Source organism: Strix uralensis, chromosome 20, assembly GCF_047716275.1.
Source record: "Strix uralensis isolate ZFMK-TIS-50842 chromosome 20, bStrUra1, whole genome shotgun sequence".
NCBI classification, from domain to species: Eukaryota; Metazoa; Chordata; class Aves; order Strigiformes; family Strigidae; genus Strix; species Strix uralensis.
The window spans coordinates 9,772,783-9,798,134 of NC_133991.1; the positions used below are offsets into that span (position 1 = coordinate 9,772,783).

General features: G+C 38.0%; 1 protein-coding gene across 2 annotated transcripts in view; it reads left to right on the forward strand.

Annotated features, from left to right (window-relative positions):
• ULK2 (unc-51 like autophagy activating kinase 2) overlaps positions 1-25,352 on the forward strand; it is a 41,421-nt gene that overhangs the window by 5,782 nt on the left and 10,287 nt on the right. For both annotated transcript variants that reach the window (XM_074890616.1, XM_074890617.1), the window contains exons 4-18: positions 7,557-7,589; positions 7,967-8,003; positions 9,527-9,700; positions 10,803-10,876; positions 11,845-11,946; positions 12,293-12,351; positions 12,668-12,750; positions 16,199-16,249; positions 16,625-16,713; positions 17,411-17,582; positions 18,526-18,586; positions 18,829-18,921; positions 22,032-22,169; positions 23,211-23,356; positions 23,586-23,666. In XM_074890616.1, coding sequence (XP_074746717.1) covers positions 7,557-7,589; positions 7,967-8,003; positions 9,527-9,700; positions 10,803-10,876; positions 11,845-11,946; positions 12,293-12,351; positions 12,668-12,750; positions 16,199-16,249; positions 16,625-16,713; positions 17,411-17,582; positions 18,526-18,586; positions 18,829-18,921; positions 22,032-22,169; positions 23,211-23,356; positions 23,586-23,666 — 1,393 coding nt within the window. The remainder of the gene's footprint in view (positions 1-7,556; positions 7,590-7,966; positions 8,004-9,526; positions 9,701-10,802; positions 10,877-11,844; positions 11,947-12,292; positions 12,352-12,667; positions 12,751-16,198; positions 16,250-16,624; positions 16,714-17,410; positions 17,583-18,525; positions 18,587-18,828; positions 18,922-22,031; positions 22,170-23,210; positions 23,357-23,585; positions 23,667-25,352) is intronic.

Here is a 25,352-nt window from a genome sequence, read left to right on the forward strand (position 1 = left end):
ACCTGTGTCTCATACCTTGGATATATTTCAGATACATTCATGGCAAGCATAAAGCTTGGCAGTATGATGCTACTTCTATAGAAGAAATTGCTTTGCAAAGTATGGTCCAAAGAATGTCACACTTGCACAAATAAGCTTTTTCCCTTTCTGCACAGGGCTATGTTTGTGAAATATTATACATCATTAACTTGTATGATTACATTAATTTATAACCCAGCAAGAATGAACACTATGCAAGGCATTCACATGTCTAGTAGGCTGTTACACCTACTGATTTTCTTTAGCAGTTCATGTTCTAGCATGTACTGCCTTTTTTGTTTGCCATAGTATTGTGAGCATAGTGATACAGAACAGCAGATAAGACCTTAGGATTTCAAGCAATTTTTAAGTTACAGAAGCTATTTTTTTTCCCCTCAGTGCTGGAGCCAGTGAAGTCTGTGTCACAGTAGGAAGTTCACAGTGTGACTGGGAGTCTGTTTTATTTTTATAGTTCTGTTGGTCTGAAGTTTTTCTTAACCCTAGACAGTTTGAAATAAGAAAATGCTCATGTTTCAGATGCACTGTTTGGCAGACCATTTAGCTGAATAATCCAAGAACTGATTGTTGTACTGAGTTTTCAGACAGAAAAGATGGTGTGCAATGTTAGTGGCAAAACTAAGTGAAAAAAGTGTAAATTAATGGCAATGAAGAATAAATATTTTTACATCTCATAATATTAAATAAAATTATTGCACTTAATGGCAGTACTTTGAGATTAAAACTGTATCCCTGCATAGCAATTTGGAATATATCTTTTAAGTTTGAGAATCAAAGGCTAGTTATTATTTTACATATTGCAAAAGGCTTCATTTGGAATTGTTTTCACAGGAAGTAGTTAGATTCCTTCTCTTTCATCTCTGTTCATTTATGGTTGTGTTCCTGTTGCATGATCTGTGACCAGTCGCACAAGTCAGTGTAATAAAGATACATACATCATTAAGGTTTTAATTAGATCCAAGGAGAGAGGATTTGTGAGCTGTTCTGCTGATAGTATATGAACATTTTAAAACCTTCTACATTGCTGTTGCAATCAGTTCCTATGAACACCATTTTGATATGTTACTTAGTACGTATAGGGTCCACTGAGTTAAATTACTAGAAATGCCCATTCATCTGGAGACACACCCCATGAACTGGTGTGCCGTTAATGTTGTATGTGCTTTGGTCGGCATAAAAATCTTTTGTTCCTTTGCCAGCTTGATAATTGCCCTTGATTTCGGTGAGGTGGTTACAGGCAACACTGGGAGGTTTGATCTGCAGTTAAGCATTTTATGTAAGCAGAGCGCACCGTTGTTGTTTGTGCCATCTCAGAAGGCCGGGGATCTGCACGCACCAGGGTGTGGAGACCAGTGGTTCTAAGACTGAAGGCATTTGTAGAGATATTTAAACATCAGCTGTCCATCTGTGAGAAGCAAATATTTTGCAGTAGTAGGGCTCTGAAAAATAAACATATGCAACTCACTTCTAAATGTGAAATTAATTTTTTCATGAAGTGCATTGCTTAAAAAAAAAAAAAAAAACAGAATATAATAGATGGATAGCAAGATGTAACCTGTTGAGACATTTTTTACTTATCTTCTTGGGCAAGAGTTTGGTAGTCTTTCATTCAAGAATAAAAAACTTCTGAATCTCTAAAATGGTATAAGAATGCAACTCTTTTCCCATGGGGGTGCTGTGGGACATCATTTGTCCTGCAAAAGATGATCAGTCTTGGATCCTGTTAACTGGGGAAATGGAGCCCACCATTTCTCAAAAGCAAAAGGAGTCCAAAATAACCTCTAACTCACCATCATAAAGTACACTGAGGTCCTCGGTTAAAATATTATACTGAAGTATGAAGGTATCAGTAAGTTATTTGGAATGTGCTATATTTAGGACATGAATTTACAGTTTTGTGCAGTTCATGATCCCAAGTGTGTGCTGAGTAGAACTAATCTCTTACACAGTGCCAGACAGTGCCTGTTTTAGCAAATAATTGAATTCAAAACCTCTTTAGAATGTCAGCCGTCAGAATGAAAGCCTGTAATGTATCTTGGAGATAATGTTTTAGAAGAATGAATTAATGTCTTCACTGTATGCAGTCTGAAGTTTGCTATTTGAACAGTAGTTTAGGGAGAACTAATTTCTAGTGTGTTACTGGAGAAACAGCATCTGAACAGAAATTCTTTCTTGTCTTATCTTCTTGGTACATACCAGACAAAATAACTGCAGCTGCTTCTGCTGTCCTTGAAGGCAGTGAAAGCTAGTGGGAACAAAGCCAGTGGTCCTTCTGGTACCTACACCTCAGCCTTTACTTGCACACAAGTGTCCATGAGTTCTCACAAGGGATGCTCGTGGAAGGAACCATACTTATCTAGACCTGTTGTTTTACCAGTGGGGATTAAATACTGCTGTGTGGTTTACCCAAGGACTCCAGCTGGTCTGGTAGTATTGCTTATGTTTCTTGAGGCGTTTGCTTCGAGCATTCTGGTGTGTACTCTTGGTCTTGGTGTCTCGCAGCTTTGATTGCCTCCGTACTCTCATCGTAGCTGTTTCTGAACTGTTGTCTTTTGAATGAGGATGTCTCAATATCTTTTCCCCCAGCTCCTTGATTAAGACCTTTGTGTTTGTCAGTATCCAGCCTCACTGTGTGTGGAAATAGTCATATGAAAACATGCTGTTCAGACCCGTTTTCAGATAAAAAGAAAAACCCTGTAGAAATTGTAAAGGTTTTGAAATACTACCTGGCAGCTGATGCTAACTGGAAGGTTGATTATGACGATATTGGACTGTGAGGAATGACGCCAGCGTAGGCATTGAAGGTTAGGGACAACCAGTTAGAATTTGTTTTGGCCCAGAGAACCGAAGAGTTGGAGTTACTACACAGTCCTTAGCTTACCTCTTGTGCCTAGATGCTATAATCTGTATTTCAAAACTGCTTCAGAAGATCTTCTAGTATGCAAGCGTGCTAAATGTTTGGTGTGCTGTGAACAGTTTTGCCTTTCCTTTGTGTTGTGCAGCAGGACAGTCTCTCTTAGTACCTCCCATATGTATTAGTTAAGTACCGCATTTCACAGAACAGAAAATGAGTGATACGGCTATTGTGGTACACTTCTTCGTGGCTGATTGCTCTTTTATGTGAATAATTGGCAGCATGCGGGCTATTTGAATCCTACAGGCACATGTCAAGTGACATTTAGTCTGAGACTTAACATTTAGTCAGAACTAACAAAATGTTCAGTTGTTTAGATGACAGGAGCTGTGCATGTTAGAAGCTGCTGCTGTAGTGCACTCGCAAAGCAAAACAGGAGTATCTGTAATACAGTGAGAAACAGCCTTAAAAAGATCTGGACCAGTCCTTTTCCCCTAAGTCATTAGAACTTTTGCCAAATGCATTTATGCTCAAAAAAAAAAAAAAAAAAAAAGTGTTTCTGGGCAAAAAAATTAAAAGCAAATATAACATAAATTAACATATCAGAAATTTAATCAGATAATAGCAGTGCACAAGCTGTCAGGTTCACTGTCATGCTCTTGGGACTCCGATCATAAACTGCCCCTAGACAGAATCTAGAGTCTTGGAGCAAAAACATAGTAACTATTTATTTGCCACAGTTTCTGCTTTGGCAGCTCACTAATCCTTGCAGACTGTTTCAGCTTGTTCTAAAGGAGGACTTCTTAACCAAAAAGAAATCTAGGGTATGTTTCTGCCAGTATGCTGGAGTTCTAGCAACAGCTGTCAGAAGTAACCATGGATGTTTTGACTTCTTTTTCAATTAATGTCTTTTAAATGGAACTACTGCGCTGAGCCTGTGATTTGGGTTGGACCTTCACATCCCCAGAGACAACTGTTGGAAGTCTGGGATTAAAACACAGCAAGTTTTGGCAAATATGTTGCCTCTTCATCTCTATTAGGTTTATCTGTTCGCGTTCAGAATTGTGAAATGGTTTCCTATTAACCTTTGCTATCTTTTACTTCGTTTTGCAGGTAAAAACTAGATTTAGAATAAGAATGAGCAAAAGTAGATTTCTGTCGAGAAAACTTTAAGCAACAAAGCAAGGCATGCTCGACAAAACTGGTTTGCTACATATTTGTATGTAATTGTAACCATAGTTGTTACAGAACAGCATACATTTGTTTTGCTTGATTATTTTTCTAGGTAGAAGTGTAGGCCAGAACAACTCCAGCTGTGGTGATTTTATGATCTGTATATCAGTGTACATTTTTGAAAGCTTTGTTATCTGTTTCAGGAAGCAGTTTAAAATAGCTTGCTAGGTCAGCTTTATTTCTGAATGTTAGATCTGAAACATGCTGGTTTACTAATCTTTTCATTTTTGAGCACTTTGCTTAACAAGTCAACAGAAATCACAAGTCTAGGGAATGATGATAGGGATAGCATTATTTTTCAGCAAAATAATTTAGAAGGGAAAAAATGGGTCTATAGAATTGTCTTGTGTTTTCTGAATGTATTCCCGAAATGGAGATCACATTCCCAGTCAGGCTGGCCAAGAACTGTAATGCAAAATTTGAGCAACTGTGAAGGAATGAACAACTTCAGCTGTTCTGAACTAAAGCTGCATTGGTGGTATATTGGAAGGTGTTCAGGTATGAGTTAAAGTTGGGATGAGATGTTGCTGGGGAGCTTGGTACCAGTACTGTGCAAAATACTACTTCTGCAATACGAATTAGATAGGACTTTTGACCAGTCTGGTAAAATCTCTGTGAAACCTCTAATCTGCTCTGCTGATTTAATAAAAAAGGATTATCCAAGCTACAATAAGGAAACACGCTCTACTTCTTACTATGACTTTAACCCAGTGACTTGTTTGATTATTTTTAATCAAGAATATCTGTCAAAAAAAGATGAGTAATGCTGTTTGAGGGAAATCTAGTGTAGTCTGTAGGAATGACTTTCTTTAAACAGGTGAGGGCTAGTACAACAGGACAAATCATCAGCTCCGTGTTTCTGAAGGGAGCAGTTTCATTTGAAAGGACTTTGTTTCCAAGGGAATCCAGAAAACACATTCTCTTGGTTCTGTGATGAATAAATGTCTCTCATGAGCTGAGCATTACATACTGCCGTAAGCTGCTGTTTTTGTACAGAGTGTGTTGTGTAGTGGAGGCACTGACGCTGTGGAACATCTATTTCTGATTCATGGGATTGCTATGTTCGGGTGGAAATCCGCTAGCTGAGCTTCTTTCTTGTCACTGGAGAACGGACAGTTTCCATGCTTCGTAGCTGTGTTATTCTTTTACACATCACAGTCGTCCTTTAAGTGAAGTTATCCTCGGTTGGCAGAATTTTCAGTTTGATAAATTGGGATCTCAGTTGCTATTTGGCATCCTTGGAGTTCCTGAAAGAAAGTGAGTTTCTGTCTTGGAAGATGTTGTTGCAAAGGAACAATGTAGAAAGAAACAGCATTTATCATTATGTATTTTCAGTAATTTACAGAGCAAGTAATTACTACTTTTTTTTTTTTTGGCTGTAATATATGCACTTAGGTTTTGAGGTGTTTATAGGATTGCAAATTATGGTTTGTGTGGCCACAGCTGTTACAGAAACATTGAACAATTGGGACTTCCTGAAATGTGATCTATTGCTGCTTTAATATTCTATATTGGTTGGAGTTTGCCTTTCATTCCCAACAGATTTGACTAATGTTCCTAGAAACTTGCTTTCTTTGAAGCTAATTTCCAAATGTAAACAAATCTGTAATGTGCTTGATGTTCTGAGCTGGAAAGAACCTCAAATGCATTTCTGTAACACAGACAACAGTGGCTAAACTAAACGCTTCCAGAAAGTGAAGCAGCCTAATACAGTCTTGAATTAACCTTAAACCATCCAGTTCATCTTGAACTGTACTTACTGCAGTTATCTGTAGTGGATATCTGTATCTCTGATGGATTCATAGAAACCGGCTTTAATGGGTTGTGCTGCCCCTGTGCTCTGTGCTGTGTAGGATATTTAGGGTAGTTGGTTTCCTTAGCCTGGGCCCTTTTTTACTTATTTTTCTTTTGAAAGCTTCCTAGCCTGACCTGGTAGCGTGCCCTTTGAAAATGGCACTCTTGTGGTAGTTCTTACCAGTATGGTCAAACTGAACATGTGCTGAAGGCTTAATACAACCGCCGAGAAAGGTGGCCAAGTTCACAACTTCTGGTTTGCCATGCAATGTCCCTTTTGACTTTTTTTGACAGTGTTTAGCAGAATACAGTCAGGCTGTCTACAGTTCCACTTCCAGCTGGGGCATATGCTTGGCCTTGTCTGGTATGTCATCTTGCTCTTTTCCTTCAACTGTCTTAAAAACATATTTTCCCACAAACTGTCAACCTTTGTTTATTTTTGAAGTGAAAGGGAGGTAACATACTGTGTAACTAAAACCATCATCCTGTTTTTGTATACTTACCTTACGTTTCCTTCTAGTCCTCTTTGAGTTCTTTCAGTCTTGGTCAGCTCAGAGGGAAAAAATGCTTTTACTTTATAAAAGATCTCTGACTGTCTTCAACTTTGTAGGCACAACAAAAGCATTTCATGCAGGAGACTTTGTGGTAAACAAAGTCTTTTATTGGCATAGGCAGGTAGGCTCTTTCTTCCCTCACACAAAATAAATATTTGTAAAAAAGGTGAATGCTCCTATTAGGTTTAAGCACGGAACATTTTTACTGCATTTTTGTGGAGTATGTAGATAATTTACAGTAGAAGTCAGCTAATCTGTCTTTCAGTAACTTTTATGCAGTTACAAGAGAGGGAATTCAGGTTGTGAACAGGTCAAAGGAGGTCAGTGCTTTGGAAAATCTCAACAGGACTGTCATAGCAGATCACACCTTTGCCATGAGGCATTTAGGTCCCTGGCAGGGACATGCTTCTGCCAGTGACTCACTGAGGGAGATACTTTACAGAAGTATGCATGATTCCAGAATTAATTATCCTACAAAATAGTGTTTGGGAAGCAGTTTATTCCAGACAGTTAACTGCTCTGTGATTTCTGACTGACCTTTGTCTTGTCAGATGGCAGAACCAGAGCTTGTTTTACCCAGGAGCAGGGAACATAACTTTGTAATTCCTCCTTAGAAAACTGGTTGTCATAGCCATATTGTCTTGCTTACAATTTGTAATTCTATCCAGTATATTTGTGACTAAATATTACTGTCCCGTTAGTGACTGATTTCAGTCATGTCTGATAGCAAATGTTAATTTATTTGTAAAGGCTCTTGATATCGAGGTTGAGTTGACAGATCAGCCCAAGGCAGATGAAAGCTAAGGGACTGACGAACAGTGGAACTGCTGTTACTGTATGATGCTCTTTGAAATGATAGCTTTAGTCTTTTGGATATTGCCTGGTGACTTTTCTACATATACAAATGCTTTTGAAAATGTGAAATATTCAATGGTGGGGAAGGTACATCTTTGCCACCCTCTAAAACAGTGACTTTAACATAAAGTGTCTCAGATGAAAAATTTCATGTTACACTTGGTTAATGCAGGTACTGAAGGTTTTGTCTTTCACATTCTTAAATGGGATTTGTTCTCCTTCTCTTCTAGGAAATGCCCAATTCTGTCTTTTTGGTAATGGAGGTATGTGTTAACATATGTGTTTCTTTCTGACTGATTTTAAAGATGATTTTTAGACAAACCTCCTTTTTTGCACAGTTGCAAAATAACCATGACTTGTTAAAGCATGCACTTCTGAAAACTAGATTATTAATTTCCTATGCACTGATAAATTTATCAGTAGTGTTTGTTCCATAAATTATTCAGTTTCCTTTTATGATACTGTAAGTACTGATGAAGTGTTACACCGCAAATTATTAATTACAAATAATTGACAAAACAATTTTAAGGCAAACAGCTGGAAAGGGTCTTCTAATTTTTGTGAAAAGATTACAAAGTAAGAATTGTATAGCAAGTATTTCAGTGCTTGTGTTTTGAATTAAAACCTTTCTTTTTAACAGTACTGCAATGGTGGGGATTTGGCAGATTACTTACAAGGTAATTGGTTACTGTATTTCCCTATTAAGAAGCTATTGCATTACATGTTTGTATTCTGTATTCCTGTAATCCATTGGTGTTTCTCTGATTTTTTTTGCTTGTGGTTTAAATATTTTTCTGTCCGTGCAATGTCTGTAACTCCACAATGCATGTTCATTCACCCTGGTGTGATTTTTAATGTAACCTCTTCATAAGAGTAATTGAATTCACCAAGAATCCGTTTAGTGCTGTGTCCTGTCTCCAGTCAAGGTCAGCAGCAGAGCGCTGTTTGTTGTGTGTTTGTATGCCACCCTGGGAACCTGAAAACTAGATCTTGAAGCTGCAGGAAGACATAAGTTTTTACATTCCTTTAAAAGTATTTCCCAGTGTTTTTAAATGCCACTCATAATTGAAAATAAAACCCACAATGTAGCAATGAAGGTGAGTAAAACAATGCACAGACAGAAAATGCTTTTTCCCACCGCTTTCAAAACCCTTGAATGTAACATTCCCTTATTTGTAAATGAGGGAGATGATGTAGCTAACCAGAAGTACCATGCTTACCGTGTGGTTTTCTATTTCTGAAGTCATATTTTGGGGGCTGCTCCCAGTGTTTTGATTCCACCTGCTTTCTTTTCCAAGATGTGAACTTAAGAATACTTAATTACTTATATAACAGTGCTTTCTACAAAGAGGCAGTTCTGGCTTAGGAGGTGTTTTACCCTTGAACATGTCTCTGCCCGAAGTGAAGGCAGAAGTTGCAGAATCATGACAAATGGATTCCTATTACAAACAAAATTTGAGCAGAAATGTTAAATCTTCACATTTTTCTTGATGAAAATATTCTTCTACTTGCCTTTGTATCTTGGTATGTTGAAGGAATCTTTTTGTGAACAGTTATTGTTATGGTAACTGTGTATATTAAAAGCCTAATTCACTTCCCATTAAAATCCTTGGAAAGACTCATGCAGTATAATCCAGCTCCTGTGTTCAGTACTTTTTCTGACTGCAGAATGAGATAATACCTTCTGAAGAGACTTTCAAAAGTACATCTTATTTTTTTCCCTTCAAAATAAATTTTATGATGGATGAAATTTTTGAGCAGAGTGGTTACCTGCATCCCCATAATAATTTGTTTTAAAAACAGGTTTTACGGCTTCAGGTTGTAACATGACTGTAGATACATTTAATGTTCTAAACTGTGAAGTTATTTTATTTTCTTGGCTCCTTTACCTTTTTAGCGAGTTTAAGATTTAATGGTGATAGAGAAGTTTTACAATTATTATGCTACCAAGTTGAATAAACTACTGTAAAAACAGATAATTCAGAGTACTGTAGCTAGTGCAAAACTATGGAGATGTAGATGCTCTTGAGAGTATATACATTTGTAGAAAAATGCTGGAGATTAGTTCATTCTGAATGTAATTCACTATGATTTGATTGTCCTCATTGTTTTCACAGTTGATCACTGTGAAGTTTATTGCTTTTTGTCTGAAGATAATGATATTTATTTTCTCATCTGCTAATGTGTATGTTGTTTCCAGCTAAAGGAACTCTTAGTGAAGATACCATCCGAGTGTTCCTCCAGCAGATTGCAGCAGCTATGCGTATTCTGCACAGTAAAGGAATCATTCATAGGGATCTTAAACCACAGAATATTTTGTTGTCTTATGCCAGTCGTAGGAAGTCAAGTGTCAGTGGCATACGCATCAAAATAGGTAAATATGCTTTTCTCTGATCTAAAGGTAAATCATAAGTGTCGGATTGTTTCCCTGCTCAGAAGTATCTTTGTAGTTAAAGTGCAGAGGGTGTATTAAATTGATGCAAATCAGACAGTAAGTCTAGAACGATGAGCTTTATGCTGTAATGCAGATTCTCAGTATAAAAAAGATAGAGTCATAAAGACCTTTTTGATTAAATCTGCAGGAAAAAGGAACCTGTTAGACGATGTTTCTAGTATGAAACTATTTAGACATAAATCTGTAACGTTTGAAACTTTGAGTAGCCTTTAGCCCATTTCAAAACTCTCCATGTGAGATTCCAGTCACAGTTCCAGCTGGGTTTTTTCCGGGGTAGACCCTCCTAAGGGTTATTTGAGAAGTTTAGAAATGTAGATTATGACCTATTTTTGGCAAACAGAAGTTTGGTATTGTAACTGGGGAGAGATGTCAACTGTTCAGGATACTACCAAGCTCCTCTTCAGAGGACGCTTCAGGAGTTTTAATCTCTCATTGTTCTCTGATAAGTGTCCATTTAAAAATACCTTGGTTTTAATAAGTTTCTTTTTTATGCTTTTGCTCAATCAAAATCTGAGATCTGTTCCAACTTACTCCATCTTCTAAACAGCACAGAGGAGACAAAACTTCTTCTCTTGCTGTCCTTACTCGATAGTTTCAGATGCTTTTGCCTACGTGGAAAATTCAGGCATCTGAAATTTGACTTCTTAAACTTCTACCTGATGTGATTTCACTGAAGTAGATTGTATATTCATCACTCTTAATGAACCATTTATATTTAGCCACTGACTGTAATCCTTTCCTGCTGACGCCAGACAGCATGCTCTGCAGCTGGAGAGATGGCTGAGCAGCAGTTCATGCAGATGATGCCACTGCTGTTTCTTGGCTTGCTGTTTGGAAGATAACACATTATTCTTTCAGTGTAACATAGATTTTACTATTCCATGTAGTTGGCTATATATTATACCTGTCTTTTTTCTCTCTAATTGGTAATTGTAGCAGATTCCAATAAGAGACAGATAATTTCTAGACTTTAAAGACTTGAAAATTATCTTTTCATTGACGAATGTGTTTCTTTACATAGCTGACTTTGGTTTTGCTCGTTATCTGCATAGCAACATGATGGCTGCAACTCTGTGTGGTTCTCCTATGTATATGGTAAGTGACAGTGTATTTCAGGTTATGTTGCTTATCTCAAACAGTCTCCTACCAAAACAAAATAATTTACTGCTTGCAGATTGGCAAATGCCTAATGTTGCTTCAAAAGTATTAGGGGCAGTATTCAGTTCACCTTTCCATAATTCTACTACTTTTTTTCTTGAGATTTGGAGATCATGACTGTTAAAATCAGAGAGATGTTGAACATTTCTTAGTGCTGCAGGGAGGAAAAAATCTTAGAGAATTAAAAGGCAGTATATTTAAGCATCAATTTTTTGACAAGGTAGTTTAATTCCCACTTACATACTTTTTTTTCCCCCTGAAATAGGGCATTATCTCCTTCCCAGTTTCGAAAAATATAAAAAGTGATCAGATACAAGCTAAAAGAGCTTGTAAACTAGTAGTTAAACAACTTGATGTTTTCATTCTAGTTATTTAATGTATTCTCTCATATGTGGGATTTGCTTTGTTTTTTAAAAAAAACAATTTGGAGTTACTTGCCATTAATTTTTACTAAGTAGTGTGCTAGTCAATTGAGCACTGAACTGACTTTGGCACTACCACTGCTGTACTGTATGGCCATGGGAAGATCATTTTGCTTTCCCTTGCCTTGTTCGTGTATATGTAAAATGATGTTAATGATACTCCTTATGAAATGCTTGGTTATTTATCCACAAGGACTGCATAAGCCAAGTAAATAATACTTACCTCTTATTCCCATATGTGCCAATTGCTAGATGCTTTCTTTAGAACATCAACATTTCTAGTTTTCTGTAGTTTTGAAATGTATCTTTCATTTCAGATAGAACTGTTACCTTTCAAGTTGTGTGATGCAGATTAAACTGTTAATTTTGTCTTACCGTAAAGTGGTGTCTGTTAATACTGCTCTGACAGAAGAACTGTAGAATTCGTGTTGCTGTGGCTTTGCTTTTTTGTTTTCCCTTCTGAGATTTTACTGTTCTTTCCAGGCCCCTGAAGTGATAATGTCTCAGCACTATGATGCTAAAGCAGACCTGTGGAGCATAGGAACTGTGATTTATCAGTGTCTTGTTGGAAAACCACCTTTTCAGGTAACACTTTATTTCTTTTTCCCTCTTTAATCTCATGAAAATTCCTAGGGCTTTTCCTTCCGTTCATGAAAACAGAAGTAAGTAGTGATGTCTGAGTGTAGTGTCAATGCTTCAGAGGCCAGATCACTTGAGGATACCAAGTGAGAAGTTGCTCATACTCAGATCAGTGAGTTCAGTCCAGAAGAGTTACATAAGGATACTCAGTACTGAAGTCACTGCTGTGCTTGGGGTTTTCTCCTTTAATGCCCATATGCAAAAGCCTCTTTTTTGTGTATGTGTGCATAGGTACGAAAGCTATTTTCTCCAGGAAACTGAGCTTTAATTCATGTACATTTTTATTTGACAGGCCAATAGTCCTCAAGATTTGAGAATGTTTTATGAAAAGAACAGGAATTTGATTCCTAGGTATGTCACCGTGGCCTTTCCTGTCACTTACCTTTGTTGATTGAACACTTTCTCATCTTTGGGAATGCCTGGGATTCATAAAAATATTTGATGTTGCTATCTTTACAAAGATGTAGTATGATACCAGTGAGTCATGTTGCATCTTGCCTTCATTGTACCTTGCTGAGTTGAGAGTGTCCTGTACTAAGGCTATAGAGCACGTACAGGGAAGACTTAGGGACATGGCAGAATGCTGAGTTCCTGAAATTTAATGTGCTATGCATTATTTAATGCATGCATTAAATTTAATGCATGTTTTACTTCCTCTTGTGTGCAGTATTCCTAGGGAAACATCAGCTTATCTGGCTGACCTGCTGTTGGGTTTGCTTCAGAGAAACCAAAAAGATAGAATGGACTTTGGTATGTAACTTTTCCTTTTGCTCTCTTGACTTTCCTTGTTAGTTGTATTCACGTGACCAGAATAACTATCCTGACCTTTCGTCTACAGCCAATTACATGAAAAGTAAAGTATTTTTCTCTTCTCTGTTATCGTAAAGAAGGCAGAGCAGCCAAATTAAATCATAAGGTAACCAGTCAGTATCAAGTGATGCACGTAAATTATGACTTTGAGTAGTCAAATGTAAATTAGTTTATTTCTTTCAATTGTGGCCTTTTTTCCCCTCACAGTGTTAACTAATATACCTTAAATTTCATATCACAGTCTTGTGTCTGTTACTGTAACTGGTGTTTTGGCTTCAGACTAGGAGCAGGCATCTCTGATCTCCTTATGGTGTTGGTTGCAGAAATGTTAACAAAGTGCTGGAAGAACCCACTTGGGAAGCAAAGTTGCTTTAAATGGTTTCCCCTCTGTTCTTTTCCCTGCAAATATCATAACAGCATTAATGGGGGTGCAAACTGTGTACGTTTGATTTGACGTTGAAAGCTATATATATATGTATATCTGAGGGCAATGAGAGATGTGATGTTACATCAAAATTGTTTATATTTGCAAAGATTTGTTCCTAGTATTGCGCTTAGGTATTGCTAGCTGCAGAGACTTCTTTAGAGAAATATTTTGACTGGGTTTTTTTAAGCCCAAAAGTAGTACAAACAAAAGTTGTATCTTTGTATTTCTTTAAGCCCTAAAATTTGTAAACTGCAGTGACTGAAGTTTGTGTCCTGTTAGACATTACTGCAGTGTCTGTTTAGGACTACATTTTGCATTAGTTGGGAAGTTAAACCTAGTAAAAACTAGATGGATACCCTTTTAACAAAAGTGAACTTGTTTGGCTCTAGTTTACTGCTGTGTTTGGCTTTTTCTCTTTAGCTGGATATCTTTGGTTGCAGAACATTGTTCTTAAGATTTCAAGGCCTCAAATTGGTACTATTGAATCATTCAAACTGGCTACAACTGTTGCCTCTTCAAAATTAGTCAAGAGTGGAGTTTAGATCTGTGTGCTTTGTACTGGCTACATTGTCTGTTACTTCAGTCTCAAAAAAGCCTTTTTATTGCTGGGATTTTGGTTACCTATTACTGCAAAAGTAGTAATGGCTTTTTTTTCTTCTTTTTTTTTTTTAATGCAAACTCAGGCAGCATTTTTAAAAGAAAACCACTGAAAAGTTAAATCTTGATTAGTTGTTCTTAGCTGCATCTTGTGTGTCATGTTACTCATGCTGGTTGTTTCAATTTTATAGCATTATTTGTTACTGCAATTTTATCATGGCTGCCAGGAAATGTTAATCTTAAACTTTTAGTTAATTAAAGCTAACTTAGCTAAGTAGAATTATCTTCTTCACTATTATTATTTTATCTCAATAGCAACGTGCTTTATTACTGAAATTTGTTTTAGCAACAAGTGACCCATCAAGTTTAATCTATGGAATGGCAGGAAGGAGACTAAACCTTAAAGTCTCTTCGTGCTCTTTGTAGATAAGCCCTAGTTCTTTCCTCACCGTAAGATACTAGCTCTTGTGATGCTGAGATCCTAGGGTGAGTTGCAGCCCAAAGTAAGACATGCTCAGTTTTTGTTTCTGCTTATGAAACTTCACCATTGCTCTTTAGTTATGCATGCAAGCTTGGTTTTGATGCAGTACTGAAATACACACATCGACTCCATCACATGTGGTCCTTGTGCAGTTGTGATAAGAAGACTATATTTATTAGGCTGTGGAGAGAGGAGGATTCAAAAGTCATTTTAGTTCTTCACTTGAAGCTCAAGACTCTCCTAGATACTTTTTTTTTTCCTTTTCAATACCTGTTATGTTTTGCTGCAAGAAATAGCTAGCTTTTTTTTAGTAATTTGGGATTTAAAACATCAATAGTAGCATAAATAAGGTGTTGCTCTTCTGAGAACTAGACATGGGGTTTTGTGTGTAGATGTGACTGACGTAACTCGATTCAACTGCTGTACATAAAAACTTAAGTAGAAGTCAGATCCAGAAAAAACTTATGATAATTGGGTAAAATGTTCCAAATGATAGTAACAGTATTCAGAGGTCGATATATAAATCTGTATGTGCGGAAGAATGAATACATCACAAACATGGACTTTGAGTGATTGATTCCACTTTGCATTCTGGGTGTGCTGATCCCTACAGTTTTTTCAAACATGGGAAATTCACAGTATTATTTCTGGTAGTGGGAGAATGCATTTGTGCTTAGAAAGAAAAATAGAAAGCAGAATGGTAGTGATGAAAGTCATGTTTTCCTTGGCTGAGCCACTTAAAGGGCCTCAAAGGGGCTGCTCTGGAATGTGCTTAGCAAAGGGAGTGAAAGGGAGTGTGTATAACTGAGCCCAGTTGCCTGTTGTTAAAGTAAAAATAGCATTGGAAATCTTGTTGATCTTCCAGCAATATAAAGTAGAACAGCAGGTGTTGTACAAAAGCTCAGGAACACCTGATCCTCGTGTTGAAGTTAATCATTACATTGTTCTTGCATTACAGTTAGCCTCCCTTCCTTATCGGGTCAAGGAAGAAAGTGTTGTTGAAGGAAGAGGGGATACTGCAGGCCTCAGAGTCTTTATTTTTTCTTTCCTTGTTATTTGCTTAGGTCTGATGAACAGCGTTGTTTGTCCTTAACTGTTAGAACATTAAAACTCACAAAGCTCAGCAGCTAGCTTCCACCAACCCTCAATTTCCCCTAACTAGCTGAAGGTTGCTTCTTGTACAATAAAACTTTCCATGTAAACTCCTAGCCAACTGGTTATGCTAAGTCAATTAAATGCATCTCAGCATACCCATTTACAACAAAAGCAAAATGTTTCTATTGTAACAGTAACAAGTTAACTGAGGAAATTGTAAAAGAAATTGTGTTTAATTCTGCTTTATGCTGTGAACCAGCTGCACAGGTTGTGTTTTGCTGTTGGGAAGAGGGAAGGAGAATGGCTGCTGCTCTGTTGTGATTTTTGGCTACCTAAGGAGTAGCATTACTGGGTTCAAAAATAAGCATCAGTCCTTGGGAAAGGCAGAAGTGAAAATACTTCCAGTGTTTGATGTGAGAGATGCTCATCATTTTGAAGAGCAAATTAAAACTGAGTGAGTACCGTATTGAACATAAGTTCGTGATCAGTATAGGAAGGCTTCTTGTGTACGTGATCCTTAAGTGCAGTCATAAAATGTCCTCCAGTAATTCAGTCTCATTTGCCTTGCTGGCTGTTGTTTGAAGTTATTAAATTGATTTTTGTTTCCTTTCCAAATGGTATAGCAGCATATAACATAGAAGGCTTTAATCTTTTATAAACTCTTCACCCTCTGGCTCTGAAATATTGATTCTGGGAAGGCACCTATTTGTCACCATCTGCAATATAGTCTGTAAATTCTATGTCATTTGTACATTTATTCATCATGGTTGTTGTTTCTTGTTCTATAGAAGCATTTTTCAACCACCCTTTCCTGGATCAGATTTCAACAGTTAAAAAGTGTAAGTAGTTTTGTTTTTCCACTTATTTGTGTAAATGATGAATGTTGGGGGCTGGAATGGAGAAATATCTGCCAGATATCACGCTAAGTGTCTTGTGAGGCATTTTCCCAATTCTGACTTGTGCTCTATTGTGAGGCTGAGTGTTGAATCCTTTTTTGTATTATGCGAGACTGAAATGTGATACTTATTTACTAGTTCTTTTGACATTTCAACTGAACTTAAATACCCTTGTGTGTTTAAGAATATGCTGTGCTTATAAGTTGTATAAGGGTTTATGAATGAAAAGCAGTGAGGAAATGAATTTGTTTGAAATTCAGCCTTTCAAAAATCTTAGTCCCTTTTTTTTTTTTTTCCCCCTGGGTTTTCCTCTTCCAGCTTGTCCTGTACCAGTGCCCACATATGCAGGCTCAGTCTCTGGCAGTTCCTGTGGTAGCTCTCCTTCATGCCGTTTTGCTTCTCCTCCAGTAAGTTCTCTATGTTACAGAGCAAACTCTAGAAAATATTTTCTGTAATGTTTAGCCAAGAGTTACTGAATTTTAGATCTTTCAATTCTTGAACAGTGTAAACTGTCGTGTTTAAGCGCACAGAGCAAGGCATACCCCTGCCTTTTGCTGGAAGAATGGCATTGACATTTTGGTTCTCTCCTGCTCCTTGTGTTGTACTTTGTGGGGTTTTTGTTGTTTTTCGTTTTTGTTACAAAATATATATATATATGTATCAAATAGTAGAGTAGTAAATCTTTAGATATGCTAATATGGTTTGCAACATAATGAATGTTACAGATAATTTTTGAATTGGCCTTTTTGGCCAAGGCCTCTTATACTGATATGAACTGGTGACTTTTATGTGGTATTTGAAAGAGGTGCATCTGTATCATCAGGAATGATTTAATAAATTGCAATTGTTTAAATTCACAGCCTATTTAATATACAACTGTCTAAATTGACACTACAGGGTTGTCCAGTATTTGAAATTTTCAAATTCAAATACATTTTATATTTCTAAGTACTTAAACAAAAAATGGACTCAGATTTTTTTTTTGGTCAAAGCTAGCGATGATTCTTGCTTTAGAAGCTTCATAGTTAAAAGAACAGTTCTACATTCTGAATCACTAGATTTACAGTGGGTTTTTTACTTTCTTTTTTCCACCCCCCCCTCCAGTCTCTGCCAGACATGCAACATATTCAAGAAGAAAATTTGTCTTCCCCTCCATTGGGCCCTCCTAACTATCTTCAAGTCTCTAAAGACTCTGCCAGTACCAGTAGCAAGAACTCCTCTTGTGACACAGATGACTTTGTTCTTGTCCCACACAATATCTCTTCAGACCACTCATGTAAGAATCTTCCTTATTTTTACATTTTAAAACAATTTCCAGTTGTGACATACCTTTATATCCTGTTACTCTTTGGCTTTCTTTTCTCTAAATGTGTCTCAATTCACATTGGAACTCATTTCTTTAGTTTGACTGTTCTCTGAAGGGAGACTTTGGTATATCTGCATGTCCATCTGGGACATTTCAACCTTCAACTGAGTAGCCAGATATGCCGAAGATACCAGGGTGCTTTAAAGTCGTAGAAAATATTGGGGTTTGGCAGTAGAAGAAAAGAGTCAGTGGTAAACAACTGCTGATAAGAAGCCCAAGGATTCTCTTAGGGGAGGCAGGCACACCGTTACCTTCAGACTAAGTGAACATTTATAGGGGATGCTGTAGGGCTCTAGGTAATAAAGAAGTGCAGGTAAAAAGCATAAAAAACCATTTAAGATGAGAGGTAAGGCATCAGACTGGGCTTATACAGTAGAAAGACTTGGATGTAGCATGCTACCATTTTATGACATCTTCCAAACCTGAACTGCCACTAGGAAGCTAGTCAGCTGATTTCTGTACAGTGCCACCAACTCGTGTTAAGTATTTGACTAAATTAGTGCCTTGATCTCTGAAGGGTTTCTGTTATTGTTGTTATATTTCCCAATGCTGATACCTTGTACTCTTAAACAATGTATTTTATTTCAAAATTATTATAATTGGTATAGCCAAAAAACTCCAACAAAAACAAACCACAAAAAAAACCTTGCTAAAGAGCTACCTTCTCCAGCTAGATTGTTGTTGTTGGTCACATCTGAGGTATTTTCATACACAAAAGAGTTTATGAAAAACTTACATGTTCATAGGAATTTGTGAGAAGTGATTATTTCTACAACAGTAATATTGGAGATGTGTTTTTTTAAGATTCTGCTTCCTGACGTGGGTTTTCAATGTGTTCTTCTGCTTACTGTAGATGATATGCCATTGGGAGCAGCTGGCAGGCGGGCTTCAAGCGAGTTCTTGATGTGTGGAGGGTAGGTGTGCTGAGCTTTATCCAAAAGAAGTCTCATGTTCTAAAATTGATACTGCAGCTGTAGAAGGGATTGCTGGGGTTTTGGCGGTGATGGGTTTACATAGCTGTGTGGACTTCCTTAAAGATTAATATGTCAAGCTGAATTTATTTTGAACATGTAAACAGCTTGAATTCATAAAGTTTTGCTGCAGAGTTTCTCTGATGTGAAGACCTGTCTTTTGATAGTAGTTCTTGTTTTCACAGGCAGTCACCATTAACTATTTCTGGAAGCTCAGGAACTGCACAGAAACCATCCTCAGCCTCTTCTCGAAGTACGGCTTCTGGCACGGCTAACAGGTGTGTGATGTAGGCTTAGTATTTCCTCTCTTTTCAAGAGGTTCTCTGCTACTCTGTGTGTTGGTTTTTTTTCAGTTGTGGATGGCTGCTGCAAACTGAGCTGAAATAGAAGCTAGATCTGTTTTTTCCAGGCTCTCTACACTTAATGCATTCTAATGGCTGATGGTTGCATAGCGAGCTTCTGGCTCTGATGCATCCCTGAAAGATTTCCTTAAGGAAGGAGAGCCTTCTTTTGTCTGTTTAAATTTTGAGCTGGTTGAAAGCAGAAACTTCAGAGGCATAACTGACTTGTCCTTTTTGGTGTTACGAAGCACAGCACAGCCTTCATTTAGTGAGTCAAGATCTTGAATGCAGTAAACATTTTGAGAAGTAGTTGTGAGAGAAGAGGAACTTACCAAGCCCAGACTGCTATGGATCTGTCTCCTGGCTGGATTGTCTTGTGTCTGGTAACTGGGTGTGGCTTCTGGGCAAGTGATTACTGTGAATTTCATGTTTGTGTCTCACAAGATACCAAAGCAGCCACATGAAAGAGCTGAATATGTATTGCAGCTTTTTCATCAGCAGGACTGTTAGTAAGTTCTCTTTCTTCCACATGGTTGTAGGCAAAGTTTCTGCTAGTTTGAAATAGCACTGATAATCATCAGTGGTGCCTGAAATCTTTCCTGTATTGTATTGGAAAATGTAAAGCTTAATCATGCTGTTTAACTACTCATATAATATCTAAACAGAAGGCTTAGATTTGTCATTCGACCAAGTAATGAATTTCATAATGTTTTTAGTACAAATAGAAGATGAGTGGCTAAATGGGGAATAAAGCTATTATGTTGGGTGTATTTTTGGCTTATGCTAGTACTGCAGGGCTGCGAGTCAGCATTATTTGTTTAGAAATGCTTGTTACAAGAAAAGTTTGCTACTTTGTGCTTATCTTTGTGCAGTTTGTGAAATCTGCTGACATGGACTATCAATAAAGCTTTAGTCTTACCTTTTATGTTTAAGGGCGGATAATGGGGATGGTTTGTCTGTAAAGATCCATTTCCTCTGGATTGGCCATGTACAACGTGTTATAAATACATTGTAATTTCCTATTTTAAATTGTGTCAGGCGTCACAGTTTTTATAGTTACAGGTTTTATGAAAATATGCTAGTTATCTGTACCTTACTAAGTTAAGAGCTAAATGGTCGTGTGATTAGGAACAGGTGCTTACTGTTCACACTTTCAGTGTTTGTACTATAATAGTTTGATACAATTATTGGTTGAGTAAATTCAGTAACTGGCTGCTTGAGGCATGGTCTGAAGGAAGCAGAGTGTGTGTCTGATATTCTATAAGATGCTGCCTTTGTTTTTTGTTTCTGGTTTTTTATTTCCTGAGAAATGTACTTTCACAGTATGTGATTTTTTAATTTTATTTTTTTTTACAAAAGGTTATGACCTATGAAGTGGTGAATTTTTCTGATTAGCTGATCAAACAGAATGAATTGTAGCCATAGTTACCTTGCTTTATGTCGAGTAGAAGAAGCTGTAACACTTCTCAGGCTCCAGCCAGAATAGGCAGAATAGGTAGAGGCATTCACTCTTCCGTGCTTAACTGCTAATTTTATTCTCTGGATCTCAGAGAAACAAGATTTGCATGCAACTCTGCACACATCTGTACCGCATTTTCTCTAACCGGTAATAAACCACATCAGACTCAAGGATGCCTGACCAGAGCTTAGCTTTGGGCCTGAGCTGGGGAGCCCTGATGGAGGGCCAAGTACTGTACTGTGCCTCTCCACCACGTTAGCACAGCATTGCTGCTTCCAGCGAGCTCACGGCTCACAGAGCTTGCTTGGATACACCTGCAGGGCTGCGTGAGAGCAGGGGAAGGCATTTTCTGTGCTGAGTACTTTAAAAGTTGAAGTGCCTTCTTGGCCTCCTCAGTGTCACTGCCACAGCTTAAATAACATCTGCTTCCCTTCTCCCGGAGGTCAGGCCTAGGGAGCCTCCCTGTGCAGCCTCAGTGTGTTGTGTTAGGCTGCCTGCTGCCGTTGTGGGGTTTCCACTTGTGAGACCTTTTCCTCACATAGAAACTTTCAGGCCTTCCGCTGGCTGTGTGCTCGCAGCTGACTTCCAAATGGCTCTGTAGTATCTGGAAACTGGGTGGCAATAAAAGGACAAACTTTTTGTCTTTTGCAAAGGAAGTTCTGTGCATATTAGGAAGTAATATTTCATTCTCAGAGGTAGCAAAGACAACAGGACAAACGCAGTCAGAAACCCAAATTTCTGTTCAGCTGTAGCCATCCAGTGAGTGCTGTAACTGCTTGTTTACTAGGGCTTGTGGTAGAACTTTTTTCACATTTCCTCTAAGAATTTCTAATCTTTCTCTGAAGAGGTGGTTAATAAAGGACCAGTTACTAAACTGATTATCTTTCAAAAATCCCATTCGTTTGAAATCCTTTCCAATGAATTCTGTCTTCCTTTGAAAGTGTTGGTAACTGATTATGTTGCAGTGGTTTGATTCCCTTATCAGATAGTACACTGAGGTAAGCCAGGTCACTGACACTTCACTTGAATTTGAGTAATGCTAATCTGCAGTTTGAGCCTGTGGATTAATGTTCAGGTGTGTGGTTTTGGTCATCTTGTCAGGGGTTAGTTACATAACATGTTTTCCTTTTGCAAGTTCACGGTGTCTCTCATGGGATATCTCTGACTGTGCTTTAGTGGCTTTTGTACACATTCCAGCCCTGCTGCTGAACTTCCTGTTCTTAGCGCAGTGGGTTTTCCTAGAACGCTATTTTGAAGCGTGGTAAACAGAGCGGGCTGGCTGGCAGGAAGTCGGAAGAATCTGTAGATCGCTGCGATGCGTGACGAAGGGCTTCAGCTAGTACTGCGCCCTCGGCTCAATCTGATACGAGCCAGTGTAAGAAAGGTAGGTAGTAACGAACAGTTCCTGACCTTCCTCTGTGAAGTGTTAGAACTAGGTTAGGACAAGCTAAGATCATAGCACACGCAGGGAGTGCAGAAGCAGCTTATTTGCCTGTTTCCTAGATTTTATTGAAATTTCAACAATGGTACAACTCCAAGACAGACCTGTCTACCTATATTCATCTGTCTCCATACCTTCCAACTTCAGGCACTGTCAGCCTTCGGTATCCCCCCGCAGTGAAACAGCACCTATCCCAGTTCCCACTCAGCTACGGAATTACCAGCGCATAGAACAGAACCTCTCCTCTACTGCCAGCCCTGTGTCAAACCCCCACGGATCACCAAGGTGAGTTTGGGCTTTTTAAACTCCTTTTTCTTGGTTCTAGTTTGTGTTTGCACCCTGACAGATGTCCGGCCTTTCTCACTGATGTCATTTTTTTTTCTGCACAAAAACATACTGAAGAGACATTTTAATGATAACAAATAATAGTCCTTCCTTCACAATCTCAAGATTGTTGGATGGGCACTTGAAATGTTTCATGAAAACAAAATGAGCTTGTTCTTTCACTTACATGCAACCCAAGAAGGTAAAAAGATGAGCTCTTGCTTTCATATTCTTCTTTGTGTATTATGTGGCATGATATCATGAACTAGAAAGTCAGTACTAAGTATGTTTTGTTTTCACACGTGTAGTGATGAGATGAATGCATTGTTCTGTAGAATATCAAGGAAACAATTTTTGGCATGCTAATTAACCAGCTTGTCTTATTACAAAGCTCTAGTGTGCCAGACTTATTCTCTGCCTTGTGGGCTACAGGATCAGGATGGTGAAGGTCAAAGACTCAGAAACAGACTACTCAAACAGAAACAAAACCCATGGTTCCTTGCATTTTTTTTCAGGATCTCTGATTTTATAATAGTTGCTACAGCTGGAAGTGCCTTTCCCTTAAATAGTCTGTTTTCAGTTACCTGACCTGTATACCAGACCCAGTATGAAAACTTTGTCATAGTCTTTGTTGACATAAAAATGGGTATTTGCAACAATACATTTCACTTGATTGTAAAATTCAGAATTTGGTGATCAAGTTGTTTGAAGATTAAGAATCCATGTACTTGGGGGTATCTTGTAATTTTCTCCAGTTAGCAGATTATTATGGCATCAAAAGTTTAACAAGTCAGTGTGAACAAAGGGAGTTAAATCTTGCTTGTTTTCAATATGGGAAGCTTAGCTTAAGTTATTAGCTTAATAAGCTTCAACGTCATAGCTTTCTCTTTAAATATTGGTATTTTCTTTAACTGATCATTATACTCCTTTGGGGATTCTGAAGCTTATCTCAGGGAACCGGTTACTATAGCGTGTGTGTAACCATTCTTTTCACCTTGTTAGAGCTGGAGTTGTGAGACGCTCAAATACGAGCCCAATGGGCTTCATGAAGATGGGCTCCTGTTCTCCGGTACCAGCTGACACTACACAGGGTGTTGGGCGCAGGTTATCCATGGGATCTTCTAGACCGTATTCTCCTTCACCACTAGGTAAGCCCACAGATTCTTAGCAATTAGTAAAGGTTTAACTGGGACAGTAATTCAGAACACTAATTCTTGCTTGAAACTATCTTAAACCAAAATCTGCCTAACTAGGACACATTTTCAGAAATAATTTCTGTTAAATTACTCACAGAAATAAACTAACTAGGGATTATTTTGCTTTTTACCTTAATTTGTAGGTAAAGTATAAATTCATGTTTTGATTTTGTTTGCATAGTTGGAACCATACCTGAGCAGCTTGGGCACTGTTGTTGCGGACAACTTCAAGGACATGAATCAAGGAGTAGAAACTTCTCAGGTGAGTGACTGTTTTGATAGAGCTTCTACAGCGTTTTGTGAAGGGGGAGGAGAGCCAACATTACATTAGTGTGGGTTAGTAGGAGACACTGGGTAAGTGGTGCACTGAGTTTCTGTAGAAATTTAAACCAATTGTGGCAGTATCAAGACATCTGTCCCCATAACTAATTCCTTACACAATAAGAGAGTGACTGAAGTTTCTTTTTCTCAAGACGAAGAATCAACTCTGATCATGCCTGTCTTTAAACAGGGATGGAAGTGGATGGATTATAGTGAATGGTAGTAACGTGCTTCTAGAATCTGGTTTTGATAGACCAGCTCTGTCATGCCAGTCCTCAGACACGGGAGGAAGAACTGCCAGTGTACAGCACGCAGCACGTTTTCATCATTCCCTTGGGAAGTTGACTGGGATCTGATGTTAGTGTTGCTAAGCATTCAGTAAGCTTTGCAAGTCATAAATTATTATGGCATGCCAGCAGGAAAAAAAAAAGATCAGGAAGAAATAGGACTTGAAGATGTTCTGAGACTGTTAAAGATGGAATCGCGCTGTACTGTCAGAAGGATTGAGCATAAGAATATGAAATTGAGCAACACATTCTTTTGCTCTGTGCACGTTTTGGGTGCATTTTCTTGCTTATCTGAAATACTAGTTATACTCTTTATTTTGACTTGCTAAGAGGTGATGTTGAAACTGCATTGTGGGCTTTTCCCCTATTTAAACACTTTCCAAAATCATCTGGAGATGATAGAGCCTTCATTTGTTGGAGCAGCCATATTTCGAATACCTGGGAATATTTTAATCCATATGAAATAATTTCTATGATGTGTCTCAAAAAGTGTGTTCATAATTGCTATGCCACTCTCAACAAAAAGAGAAGGAAAGAGTGAATCCTCAGATTTGAAATAGTCTCTTCTCTTAAAAAAGCCAAAGGGTCTGTGAAGAGAATACAAAGCATCGTGTATGATTTTCTTGTTGCATCTTTTAGTTGGATAGAATTCTGTAGGGCTGTTGGTTTAGTGCCTTTTGCCAGTGTCAAACTGACTTGTACTTGTAACATACCACAGAATTGTTTTTATGGCTGAAAGGGTTTTTAATGTTTCATTTCTTCATCTGTTTCCTGCATTCTTTTCCTGCTTGACTTCATTTCTTAATTTCAAATGAATGCAGTGATATTGCTATTTGTAAAATACCACAAATTGCAGCAAGTCTGTTTCTCAGCATTTAAATGGGTATGGGAAGCTGTCTTTTTGCTCTGGGTGAAGTGAGGTCATCTGTACTGAGATTTTTCTAAGGACTGAAGATGTCTGTCGTAATGTAGCTTCTGAACTAATTGAGCTGCTCTTGCTGCCAGTGGCAGCAGAGGACAAACTTCTAACTCAGAAGCCTTTCCTGTGGTGGCAATGACACCAGAACAGTAACCAGTGAGATTCAAGACTGGTTTCTGAAACAACAGGTGAGGACTTTCAGTGCTGTGAGACAGACAAGCAGAGGGATTTCAAACCAGCAGATTCTTGGCTGGGAAGTTAGAAATAGACTCGATCCCTCTGATGGAGCTGCAGCCAGAAATGCGATTCTAAAACATACCGTTTAATGGAGTGGAATGAAATCAAGGTGAAGTGGCTCATATTCAAAATCTTGTCTAGCAAAAGGATAGGCTTAAGAAGATTAAAAGATGTGTCTTAACAG